Raw genomic sequence first — 13,913 nt, forward strand, 5'->3', positions numbered from 1 at the left:
ACTAGAACGACGATAATAACGACGATAATAATAATCATTTTTAATAATAATACAAAAATTCGATGGACTATAACTTCAAATCCGTTCATCGAAATCATTCGATATCTAAATAAAAAGTTCTTAATTTTTCGCTAGCTTTCCAATGACATGCATATCTTATACCTTATCTCAGTCGCATATATAACTAATTTAGGATTCAACATAATCTAACTAAAGGCAATATCAAAAGTACAAACATGCATAATCCTATATACTCGAGCACTAGTCAGGGATACACTATTAGTATGTAAAAGTTAAATTATGAGTACTCACGTATCAATATTGAGATTCAATATTGCAGGAAAGGTACGTAGACGCAACGGAAATGATAAACACTATATTGACCTCATGAGCATACCCATGAACCATACACAGTCACCTCCATAGCTATAACCCATAATTTCCTTAATCCAATCCCACTCGAAAAACAATTTCGAAATCACCCGGACCGCACTCCGACGTAATATTTTTATGTATACTAATAATATCTTGAAATAATACGGAGTAAATATATATATGTAAATCGATTGAGAGAGTTTAGAGAAAAATATTTTCAAGTTTCTATGAAATAATGAAACCTATTGAATTCTATTTATAATAGATTTTTGAATTATTAAAGTGAATTATTAAAGTATGAATTATTAAAGTGAATTATTAAAGTATGAATTATTAAAGTGAATTATTAAAGTATGAATTATTAAAGTGAATTATTAAAGTATGAATTATTAAAGTGAATTATTAAAGTTAAAGTAAAGTAAAAATAAAGTAAAGGTAAAGTTTAAGTATAGTAAAAGTATAAAACTATGTACGTATAATACGCGTATAAATATATATAATATTAATTTAAATCGTTATATATATTTAATAAAATAAAATATAAATATCGTTATCTTTATCATACTAGTTAAGTAATGAGTTGTCAAAAGTGGTTCTAGATATTTATAAAAGTTATATACGTTTTAATAATAAAGTTCTTTTTAAACTGAAAACGTTTTTGTACGTTTGAAACTAAATAGATCAATCGAGTCTTTATGAGATTCAATCTTCCACTATCCTTTGTCTAGTTCTCAATGATTGACAATTTATTCTTATTTATAAATCACTTTACCATTTTCCGAATGTTGTAAAAAAGAATAGATTTCTTAAATCACAGTGGACCTCATAACATAGACCCTTAATCATATCACAATGTATCTGATAAATTAATCATTTGATATTATCTTCTAATTCCATCGATAAACATATTGAAACAAATACGTTCATGTAAAGTATTATACGTTTAATACTTTATTAATATTCTCAAGTTATAATATATATACATATATATACATATTTATTTATATATAACGGTTCGTGAATCGTTGGAATTTGGTCGAGGTTGAATGAATGTATGAACGTAGTTTAAAATTCTTGCAATTTAACTTAACAAATATTGCTTATCGTGTCGGAAACATATAAAGATTAAAGTTTAAATTTGGTTGGAAATTTCTGGGTTGTCACAGTACCTACCCGTTAAAGAAATTTCGTCCCGAAATTTGAGTGGAAAGGTCGTGAATGATAATAAGTATGTTTTCATGATGCATACGGGCTGAAAATTAGAGTTTTATCATCAGCGAATAATTTGGATAAACAATCCATTTATATGAAGAGTACGAATGAAGCTAACATAGAAGAGTGAAATGAGTAAGTGTAGATTCATCTTATCATTTGACGTAGATATGATTGATTTCCAGATTTCAAGGGATTTGAAGAAAATCTTTGTAATAAGATTTGATTCTCCGGTAACAAAGGGAATTAGGATCCGCTTTAAATGCGATCGTCCATTTTAATTGTTCTGTCGGAAATTTTCTTATAAATTCACCTCCTTCGTTTTCTTACAACTCACACCTTCTGTTGATGCATTTTATGCAAGTCCCTAGACATCTACCCACGTCCATTGCAGGTACAACAGTTTACAGGCCACCATGATCGTTCGTTATTATCCTATCCGTGTTTGTATGTGGTTACAGGAGCTGCAGGAACGAGATTTAAATGTTTAACTATGTTAGACTTAGTCAGACGTACGAGTGAAGCCTCACTAGTACAGCTGACAGGCTCATACGCACGGTTGATGCTGAGCTAAGTCACAATTACAACCTAAATGAGAAGACACGAGTGAGTGATCACCCGTACGACTGATGAAGCCAACTCGTACGTGTGATGAATGAATCATGCGGGTGAGTCAATAGCAGGGGTATATAAAGTCTTATATTCTTCATTTTAGGTTAAGCCTCTCATTTGTTACACACACTCAGATCTGGTGAGCTCCTCCGATTCTCTCTCAACCCAAATCACCCATGTGGTGAATAATAGCTCTAAGTGTTGATCTAATCACAATTGATTTAGTTGTGGTATGACTAAATTAATCCCAAAAAGCTTAACCTATTCACTAGAGGGTTTGATTTACTTATTCCGTCATTGTGTGAGTTAAATCTGTTGATTTCTAAGTTCCTAGTCATGTTTCATCACCTTCTATTCTTTCCCCCTCAACTCATATTTTAAAGTATTCATCAATATGCTCCATCCAGTTCTGATTCTCGATATACTTATAACTTTCATATCTGTCATTCTTCTTTTTCATCTACCGCCGGAAGAATCTATTTGCTTCTACTATACTCTTGGTTTTATAGTGTTTTTAGTTCTCCCGTGTATTTATATTGCTATATGCATTGATATATACGGTTTGTGATTTTTGGGTTGTTGTTGGGTTTTATATCTTCCCTTATATTTCAAAGTCCTTGCTTCTTCTATAATCATTGTCATCCACAGTTAATGCTCTCTTCTATTTGCTATGATTTATACTCCCATTTCTAGTTCGGAGCTTTGTCCTTCCGTTTCTTCTTCTTGCGATTAAGCACCGCTTGTAATGGTCCAGAATTCGCAGATATAAATTTCGGAATGAACATTGTTAATGTTCTAGGAAGGAAATTGTAATGACACGATCTTAACTTGTCAAATTACCAGAATACCTCGAAAAAGGCCGAATCATCAAGAAATATTTTCTTGATATTTAGAGATCAAAGAGAATACAAGAGTCGTGTAACATAGCACATGATGACGTTATGATCTGTGAATCATCATGTTTCATTTAGAAACTCAGCATGAATTACTGTAATATAATCACGTTGATCAAGTGTCATTATATTATACTAACTCATGCTTCAGCTCCCAACACTTCTTCAAGAATATTCCTATTTTAAACTCGAATGTTTCAGAATTTAGAAATTAAAATAGTTTCTTTTATGATATAATACAGATAGCGCGAAGAGGTAAATGATTTCAGATAAGAATAATTATAAAAATATCTTCAGAAGTATGGATGATATTTATAATGAAAGATACGATGATATCTTAGAATGTCTAATATCAGAGGATGATGAAGGATATTGTCCGCAAGGGTTTAGAGTCAGGAGCAAGGTATTCGTTAATGACTTCAGCAAGTACTGAATCATTTGGATTCTTTGAAGGCAGGTTCAGCCTTTGTGATTTGTCCACAGCCTCATTCATACTTTGCTCAATCCGTTTTCCAGTTCCAAAGCTTCTCTTTTTCTGAGCTTTGCCAATATACTATCCTTTATCATCCAACTTTTTACTGTTAAGGTCGTTTACAGTTTTTGCTGCTTCATCAGCATTTTTCAAAATTTCGAGAACTGGTTCGCAGTTTAGGGTGTTTTTCAGAAATTTCTCATTCAAAGAATGTAAGTCTTGGAGGTAGACGTTGTGTGTATATGTAATTGTTGATGTAGACATGCTGCGAGGTTTCAAAATACTGATTGCTGATTCTCAATAATTGGTATGGCAATTCTTGTTATAAGGTACGAATGAGTATATGATAGGGTTTCGATAATTATAATGATTTTTTTTTTTTTTTTGAAAGTCAAAGATCAATGAAGTTGTTGGTAAGTTTATTGCTAATGTGGTGAATATAAACGATTCCCCGGTAACGTTGGCGAAAGGGCAACGTATCTATCGAGGTTATAATAAGACTTTTTTTGATTGAGAAGTCGAAGATGACTTGCTGGAGCTGTGACAAAACTGTCTATTTTGAAACGGAATTGAAAAGTTATTTTAGCTAGTAAATGCCAAAGGGTCTAACACGGATACGTGTCGAACTATGACTTGGGTTTTGAGAGTTTTTCAGGTGTATAACTGTGGGTAACATGTGGTTGGATCATCATCTCGATTGTTCCTTAGTTGAAGTGTCTTCAGAAATTTCGAAGGGTTTGAACACAGATTGTAATCGCTAACATACATTTGATGTTCTAACACAGTTTTGAAGTCAAAATATAGCTTGTGAAAGATGTAAGGATCTAAGAGTGATGATTTTGGTCATATCTCAAGTTGAATTTTGAGATTTCAAAATCAGAATATGTAATTAAATTTTGAATGAGTATGGTTGTTTTGATTTATACAAAAGAATGGATATTGTTGTGAAAGTAGGGAGTATAGTTGATGATTGCTGAATCAGTTTCGAAAAATGTAATATATTAATTGTGAATTTATATATCTCTCGGGTATTACCTACCCGTTAAAAAAAATTTCACAATTAATATTTTGTACAAAAGAGGTTTATTACAGTCTTTATGAAAATATATGTGTATATTTTCTTTAGATGTAATATAGATTTAATGAGTTAATATTAAATTAAACTCATTTGTTTTATGGTTGGAACTAGAATTGAGTAATCCCTAAAACTTTATAAATTGCATAAGTATTTCTTCAATAATATTGAAATTATGAATCATTACTTTGTTATTTGTTGGTTTTCGTGAAATTCTTGTGAACTTCGCAAGGTACGAATGATGTTATTTGAAAAGTTTCGAGTACATCGATGATGAAAGCGTAAAATCAAACATATATTCGAATAATACACTTGATTTATTATAAATTGGATTTTTTTTATTGAATTGAGATAGAGATTGTAATTAACGATGGTTAAGTTGCGGACGAAGGACGTACATCATTGCATATTTGTAATATGAATTAACTGAGTAGTTAAGATTCACACATAATAGCTTAGTACGGGAAGATTTATTATGGTTTAAAAATTTATACATATAAATCTTTCGATTGGAAATGAGTTAATACTTCATAACTCGTTGATACAATATATTTGTTGTTGATTCGTAATAATGTCCACAATGATTCTTGAACTGACAGAGTTTGTGATGTTACAGGTGCTGTTGATTCTGACGATACTGACGGCACTGACTGTGTTGATGATGCTACGGTCCTGTTGATGTTGTTGGTAAAACAATTCTAGCTTGTAAATCGTACACCATTTTCGATCAAAGTTTCTACTCTACCATCTCCGTTCACTCATCCGATTTACGGTCAGAATTAAATAATCTCTAAGATTTTGGAGATTACATAACTGCCGCAGAGATATCTCTTCAATGAAGTTTATGAATTAATACTTCATCGTTTGTTGTTGTTGATATTCCTGGATATTTACAGGGCGTATGACGTTGATGTTTGAGATACATATTGTGATGTTGCGGTGTGGGATGTGGATGTTGTTGTTGGTGGTGGTGATAGTACTATTGGTGTTGCTGATGGGGGTACTATTTATGCTGTTGGTGCTGCTGCTGGTGTTTGTAACCTTTGCACCATATTCTCCAAAGCCACTACCCGAGCGCGAAGTTCGTTGACTTCTTCTATTATTCCAGGATGATTGTCGGTCGGAACGAGCGGATAAATAAAATCTAGAATTTGATGTAGTATATAATCGTGACGAGATACCCTAGAAATGAGAGAGAAAATGGTGTCTCGAACAGGTTCGCCGGTAAGTGCTTCAGGTTCTTCGCCAAGAGGGCAATGTGGTGGATGGAAATGATCGCCTTCTTCTTGTTTCCAATGATTGAGGAGGCTACGAACCCATCCCCAATTCATCCAGAAAAGGTGATGACTGATTGGTTGATCCATTCCGGTCACACTGCTTTCGGAGCTTGAGTGAGATTCTATTTCGGAATCCGAGTGACTTGAACTGATGACAAATTCCATTTTGTACGATTGGATAAAGGATTTTTTGATATAAAATGATTTTTCGGCTATCGGGTGGTATTCTATTTACCTAGGATATCTATATATAGAGATCAAAAGATTTTATAGATTACGGAGGAATTTGCGGGATATGTCAGGCAAAGTTTAAAGTAACAGATACGATAAGATATGATTTAGCAGATATGCTAAGATATGAATTTTGTCTATACACTACTCATGCAATTAATGTAGCAAGACGTGTCTAGACTAATAATGATAAGCAGGTAATTTCCTATGGATGATAAGTAGATGATTTCCGACTAGAAATGATAAGCAAAACTTTTGACATGCAGACACGGTCGAAGTCCAGACTCACTAATGCATCCTAACGACTTATCAGTTAGACACACTAATGCAGACCTGGTTCGCTAAGACCACCGCTCTGATACCAACTGAAAGGACCCGTTCATATACATTATAAACGATTCACAATAGTTGATTACATCGCGAGGTATTTGACCTCTATATGATACATTTTACAAACATTGCATTTGTTTTTAAAAGACAAACTTTCTTTACATCGAAAATTGACAGGCATGTATACCATTTCATAATATCCACTATTCAACTATAAATTGACTTAATAATAATAATCTTTAATGAACTCAATGACTTGAATGCAACGTTCTTCGAAATATGCCATGAAAGACTCCAATTAATATCTTTAAAATGAGCAAATGCACAGCGGAAGATTTCTTTAATACCTGAGAATAAACATGCTTTAAAGTGTCAACCAAAAGGTTGGTGAGTTCATTAGTTTATCATAATCATTCATTTTCATCATTTTAATAGACCACAAGAATTTCATTTCCAGTTCTCATAAATATACGTCCCATGCATAGAGACAAAAATCATTCATATGGATTGAACACCTGGTAACCGACATTAACTAGATACATATAAGAATATCCCCTATCATTCCGGGATCCTCCTTCGGACATGATATAAATTTCGAAGTACTAAAGCATCCGGTACTTTGGATGGGGTTTGTTAGGCCCAATAGATCTATCTTTAGGATTCGCGTCAATTAGGGTGTCTGTTCCCTAATTCTTAGATTACCAGACTTAATAAAAAGGGGCATATTCGATTTCGATAATTCAACCATAGAATGTAGTTTCACGTACTTGTGTCTATTTCGTAAAACATTTATAAAAGTTGCGCATGTATTCTCAGCCCAAAAATATAAAGGGTAAAAAGGCAAATGAAACTCACCATACTGTATTTCGTAGTGAAAATACATATAACGTCATTGAACTAGTGCAAGGTTGGCCTCGGATTCACGAACCTAAATTAATTATATATAATTATATGTTGGTCAATATTTGTCTAACAATTAGGTCAGGTCATAGTGTACCACAATCCTAATGCTCGAGACTAATATGCAAAAGTCAACAAAAGTCAATTTGACTCAAAATGATTTCCAAAATTTATACATGATTATAATATATTTTAAATATCGTCGTTTTATATTTTTAAATATTTTTAAAAGATTTATTAGAGTAAATAATATAATTCATTTATTAATAAATAAAATTTTATATTAAAATTTATATAATAAAATATACTTTTATATATATTAAGTAATAAAATTTACAGGGTTCATTTAATATCATAAAGATAATATGATAGGTATTATTAAAGTAATTTATTACACGTAGTAAAATATGTTTGTATTACATATTTATTTGATAAAATAATATCTATAATGTTAGTAAGTAAAAGTTGTATTATTTTGTAATAATTATTATTATTATAAAAATATCAATATTTATAATTACTAAGGTGATATTATGATAAAACGATAATTCTAATTATGATAACTTTAATATTTACGATAATTTTTAATATTATCTTTAAAATAATAATTCTATTTAAAATGATAATAAAAATGATATTTTATAGTAACAATGACATTTCTATTAAAATGATAATTTTTGTTAAAATTATAATTTTTGTTAAAATGATAGTTTTGATACTAACGATACTTTTAATAATAATAGTAATGATAAAAATAATAAGAATGATAATTTTATCTAAATCAATATCTTATAATATTTTAATTTCATCATGATACTCTTACTCATTATTTCCTAATCGTTTCGTTTAATAGCTTTTAATCATCTTTTATATCGTGCTCATAATAATGATAATAATAGTAATCAAAATAATTAGGTGTTACTAATATTAGTTTTAATTACAATAATACTAATAATGATAATTACTATGACATTATTAACGATAATGATAATATAATAATAATAATAATAACAATAACCATTTTTAAATAATGATATATATATTAATAATGATAATAATAATAATAATGATAATAATAATAATAATAATAATAATAATAATAATAATAATAATAATAATAATAATTAGATAATAATAATAATAATACTAATTATAACTTTAATGATAATAACGATAGTAATAATAATAAAAAAAACAATTTTTAATGATAAATCCTTTTATTGATAAAGATAATAATAATAATAATAAGATAAAACTAGAACGACGATAATAACGACGATAATAATAATCATTTTTAATAATAATACAAAAATTCGATGGACTATAACTTCAAATCCGTTCATCGAAATCATTCGATATCTAAATAAAAAGTTCTTAATTTTTCGCTAGCTTTCCAATGACATGCATATCTTATACCTTATCTCAGTCGCATATATAACTAATTTAGGATTCAACATAATCTAACTAAAGGCAATATCAAAAGTACAAACATGCATAATCCTATATACTCGAGCACTAGTCAGGGATACACTATTAGTATGTAAAAGTTAAATTATGAGTACTCACGTATCAATATTGAGATTCAATATTGCAGGAAAGGTACGTAGACGCAACGGAAATGATAAACACTATATTGACCTCATGAGCATACCCATGAACCATACACAGTCACCTCCATAGCTATAACCCATAATTTCCTTAATCCAATCCCACTCGAAAAACAATTTCGAAATCACCCGGACCGCACTCCGACGTAATATTTTTATGTATACTAATAATATCTTGAAATAATACGGAGTAAATATATATATGTAAATCGATTGAGAGAGTTTAGAGAAAAATATTTTCAAGTTTCTATGAAATAATGAAACCTATTGAATTCTATTTATAATAGATTTTTGAATTATTAAAGTGAATTATTAAAGTATGAATTATTAAAGTGAATTATTAAAGTATGAATTATTAAAGTGAATTATTAAAGTATGAATTATTAAAGTGAATTATTAAAGTATGAATTATTAAAGTGAATTATTAAAGTTAAAGTAAAGTAAAAATAAAGTAAAGGTAAAGTTTAAGTATAGTAAAAGTATAAAACTATGTACGTATAATACGCGTATAAATATATATAATATTAATTTAAATCGTTATATATATTTAATAAAATAAAATATAAATATCGTTATCTTTATCATACTAGTTAAGTAATGAGTTGTCAAAAGTGGTTCTAGATATTTATAAAAGTTATATACGTTTTAATAATAAAGTTCTTTTTAAACTGAAAACGTTTTTGTACGTTTGAAACTAAATAGATCAATCGAGTCTTTATGAGATTCAATCTTCCACTATCCTTTGTCTAGTTCTCAATGATTGACAATTTATTCTTATTTATAAATCACTTTACCATTTTCCGAATGTTGTAAAAAAGAATAGATTTCTTAAATCACAGTGGACCTCATAACATAGACCCTTAATCATATCACAATGTATCTGATAAATTAATCATTTGATATTATCTTCTAATTCCATCGATAAACATATTGAAACAAATACGTTCATGTAAAGTATTATACGTTTAATACTTTATTAATATTCTCAAGTTATAATATATATACATATATATACATATTTATTTATATATAACGGTTCGTGAATCGTTGGAATTTGGTCGAGGTTGAATGAATGTATGAACGTAGTTTAAAATTCTTGCAATTTAACTTAACAAATATTGCTTATCGTGTCGGAAACATATAAAGATTAAAGTTTAAATTTGGTTGGAAATTTCTGGGTTGTCACATGATCGAGTGTGTGAGTTATTCACACGTTAATGATTCCAAATACTTCTCTTTAAAAAAAAAAATAATTTCAGAAAAATCAAATCAAAATGAAATGATTATATTAGGACGGATTCATTTGTATCTTTCTCTATTTTTTCACAAATCTTTTCTTTTATACCAGGAAAAAAAAAAAAAAAAAAAAAAAAATCTCTAGAACACGGTTTATACTGAAATACACAAACGGCAACTTGCGGTTGCAGATAAGGCCACATCAACATACGCACACAATCAACAATAACAACCAAAAATCCTGAAAAAATAAAAAACAATTAGATCAATTCATGGCTAATGATCATCAGCAGAAGAAGAAGAATCCAGGAAATGGTGGTGCTTTCTTTTTCTTCACAGCAACTCTTGTTTTGTGGGCTGTTTCCGTTTTCTTCCAAATTCTATTCAACAAACGTACGGAGCTTTTTTCAATTCTTTATGGTTTCTTTTTCTACCAAACTGCAAATTGGGTCTGCCGTAAATTCATCTCAAAAGACCCAATTTTGGTCAACACATGTGTCTCTCTTCTTCATTCTTCAGTAACCTCTGCTTCAGGTATTATATTTAATTTATATATCTGTATATATATTATGGTACTAGTACGCAGTTTGTTCTTCATGCTTTGATGTATTTCACTTGATCTGCAAACTGCAGAAGATATGTAATTTTTTGTGTGTGTGGATATTTTGACTTTTAAAAGTCAAATAAGTTGTTTTTGAGCTTCAAAAATTAGGGGAAAATTGGGTCTGAATCTTAGAACTTATGATTGTGGGGTTTGAACTATGAAGATTCTTGAGATGGGTAGATTTTGTAAATTTTAAATATACAAAAAGGAATGATCTTTTTAAATTTTACAAGGTATGACCCCAAAAATTGAGCAGCATTAGGTATTTTTAGATAGTTTTGTCTTCCTTTTTTATTTCTTTGGCGTAAAAATAGTCTGTACATTGTTGCTAACATAGTGAATATAGTAAGATATTTTAATTTAATAAAAAAAAGTTAGTAAACAAGGGGTGAATTTTTTGACAGTGGTGTTCATTTTGGTGAAGCAGTTGACAACTAACGGTTTAGATGAGTTATTTGAGCATTCGCAGCTCGTTAAAGTTACATGGCCATGGGCATATTCAGCATTGTGTATCTCGTCCGGTTATTTTGCATACGATCAATTAGATATGTTGATGTATGGATTATATAGTGGATGGATACCTTCTATCCTGCTGCATCATTTTATACTTCTCGGATGCTTTACACTAGCGCTATACCGAAATGTCACAATCAATTACCTCATTCTTACTCTTATATGTGAGGTAAGCATATTTGACTTTGACTTTTTTAAGGTCAAACAGATGTACTCATTATGGTGATGAATGTCAACCTAGTTTTAATGTGATTAATTAATAATTAATTGACAGTTGCATTCAATCTTTCTTCATGTGAGAAAAGTGAGACGGATGGCTGGTTTACGTGATGGCAATAGCAAGTTTGTGAAAATCGAATGGTTCTTGAATATAAGTACTTTCTTATTCGCACGTTTTTTATCTCATGTGCTGATTACTGTTAAGTTACTCAAAGATGCTTCCAAGTTTGAGAAAGGTATCGAGCTCCCGCTTGCTTTGTTTGGTATGTTGGGCATGAATTTGCTCAATTTTTTTCTTGGTATGGATCTCTATAAGGCATTTTGGAGGGAGAGAGGCCGACGTAATATTCATGAATCGTAGACTTTAATTTGTATGTTAAAACAAGTTAATGATGATAAAATGCATCTTTTTTTGGAACCATTCATGTTTCTTCATCCGAAGAAGTATTAAGATTCTTTTTCGGTTGTACTGTCTGTTGAAGATCTAACAGATATCTGGTCTAGCCAATGTAGTTTCAGTTTTCGCCTTCTGCTCAATCCCCTTAAAAGCATATCTTACTTTTAAACAGGTGTCTCAACTCACAAAATGTGAGGTGTATTATGTTAAAACTGTTAGATATTATTCATATATAATTGAAGTGTTATTATTTGTTTGGTAATGAGATACTTGGTGACCAAGTCCAACTTAGGACCAAGACTAATTTGGTGATCATGTTCAACTTGGGGACCAAGGTGACCAAGTGCAACTTGGAGACAAAGTTGAAGCTTGATTATAATTAGTAGTATTTGTATGAAGAGAAAGAAGGGGGAAAAGGAGGTTGAGAGAAAAATAGAGTCTATGAGAGTCGTCTACCTTCGTCTTGGTTGTGTCGCTGATTCAATAACAATGGGAGTTAATTTCTTTATCGTTATTTACCATTGTGAGAAGTGTAAGAGTTGAGAGGTACGTGATAATGTTCAAGAGTGTTGAGAGGAGTGTCCATTCTTGTAATATTGTTCGTTTATAGTGGAGTTAATTGGGTGTTGGTCCCGTGGTTTTTTACTCTCGTTTAAGAGGTTTTTTTTATGTAAAATGTTATGCTATTACTTTTATGTTTTGTTGATTTATTATTGGCTTATCATAATTATGTGTTATCAGATGTGTTGGTGACGGATCCCAAAATTGGTATGGGAGCGGATTGATCCCATCAAACTAGTATCAGAACAAGGTTCGTGGAGAAAAATTGCGTAATAATAAGTACTAACAAACAAAGTTCATATAAGCTCTTAAATAGTGTCATCCAAACACACCCTGACATGAAAACATTAATTACTAACATTTAATAAATATTTTTTTTCCTATAACAATATCAGATTATTAATGATAACCAACCAATAATAAATATGTAAATTCATGCTTTGTTGATCCATTGACGTAGAGATGCGGGATCTGAAGTTTCAGTGATTATAGTTTTTGTTGTATGTTATTTGTGTATTTTTTTTAATGTTGTGTACAATTGTTGTGTTTCAATTGTCCTCGGTTGTTTGTATCTTAAGTAGACATAAGATCACTTCGTATCTTAATGACATTTAACCGAACTTCTCTTTTTCACATCAGCGCACAGCAGCATAAAAAACTTTAACATTCATTTAACTAATCTCCCATGTCTTACACTTCCACCTCAAACTTTAACCCACTTTAAATTATTATCTAAATACTGTAAACAAATAAAAATAACACTTAACTAAATAAGTATAAACATTATATTAATTTAAACATTACATAAATAAATAAATAAATAAAAATTACATAAATAAATTTAAAAACGTTACGTGTATAGAAAAACATTAAATAAATAATACGGAGCTTATTATTATAATAAATAAAACTAGTTGAGAGGTGTCGGTTCTTCATCTTCGTCTTTGTCCGCTGTCAATACTGTTTTCATACTCCCTCGATATTTTAGAAGAATTTTTTGGTCTTTAGACAATGTCGGGTTATTGGTTGTGTTATGCACTCTGAACGCGCGATTCATTCGTTTCATAATTGACGATTGACATTTTTTTGTCGAGTTAGAACAATTTCTTGTTGTGCTATCATGATTTGAGAACGAACATCGGCCCCGGCCTCCGGTATAGTTACTAGATGAGTAACGTGAGGAAGCGGCGTCAGACGAACCCGAACTAACGACTTTTTCAACTAGCTCGTCGATCGGGTGGACGACGGATTGGGTCATCCGCGAATAAATCTACGTGATTCGGTTTCGGATCAGCCCTTAAACGTTCGTTGTCTAGCAAAGTGATCGGTGGTTCTGGTTGTGTACGTCTCGATTGCTCATCACGCCTTCCAGACAACAAAATTTTGGACATTCGAGAAG

General features: G+C 30.5%; 1 protein-coding gene across 1 annotated transcript; it reads left to right on the top strand.

Moving 5' to 3' along the window:
* Nucleotides 1-10,373: 10,373 nt before the first annotated feature.
* Nucleotides 10,374-12,653, top strand: LOC139892208 (uncharacterized). The gene is made up of 3 exons (XM_071875249.1): nucleotides 10,374-10,754; nucleotides 11,229-11,506; nucleotides 11,612-12,653. The coding sequence occupies exons 1-3, from the start codon at nucleotides 10,493-10,495 to the stop codon at nucleotides 11,915-11,917; spliced, it is 846 nt and encodes a 281-aa protein (XP_071731350.1). The 5' UTR covers nucleotides 10,374-10,492; the 3' UTR covers nucleotides 11,918-12,653.
* Nucleotides 12,654-13,913: the final 1,260 nt, after the last annotated feature.

Source organism: Rutidosis leptorrhynchoides, chromosome 2 (assembly GCF_046630445.1).
Source record: "Rutidosis leptorrhynchoides isolate AG116_Rl617_1_P2 chromosome 2, CSIRO_AGI_Rlap_v1, whole genome shotgun sequence".
NCBI lineage: Eukaryota > Viridiplantae > Streptophyta > Magnoliopsida > Asterales > Asteraceae > Rutidosis > Rutidosis leptorrhynchoides.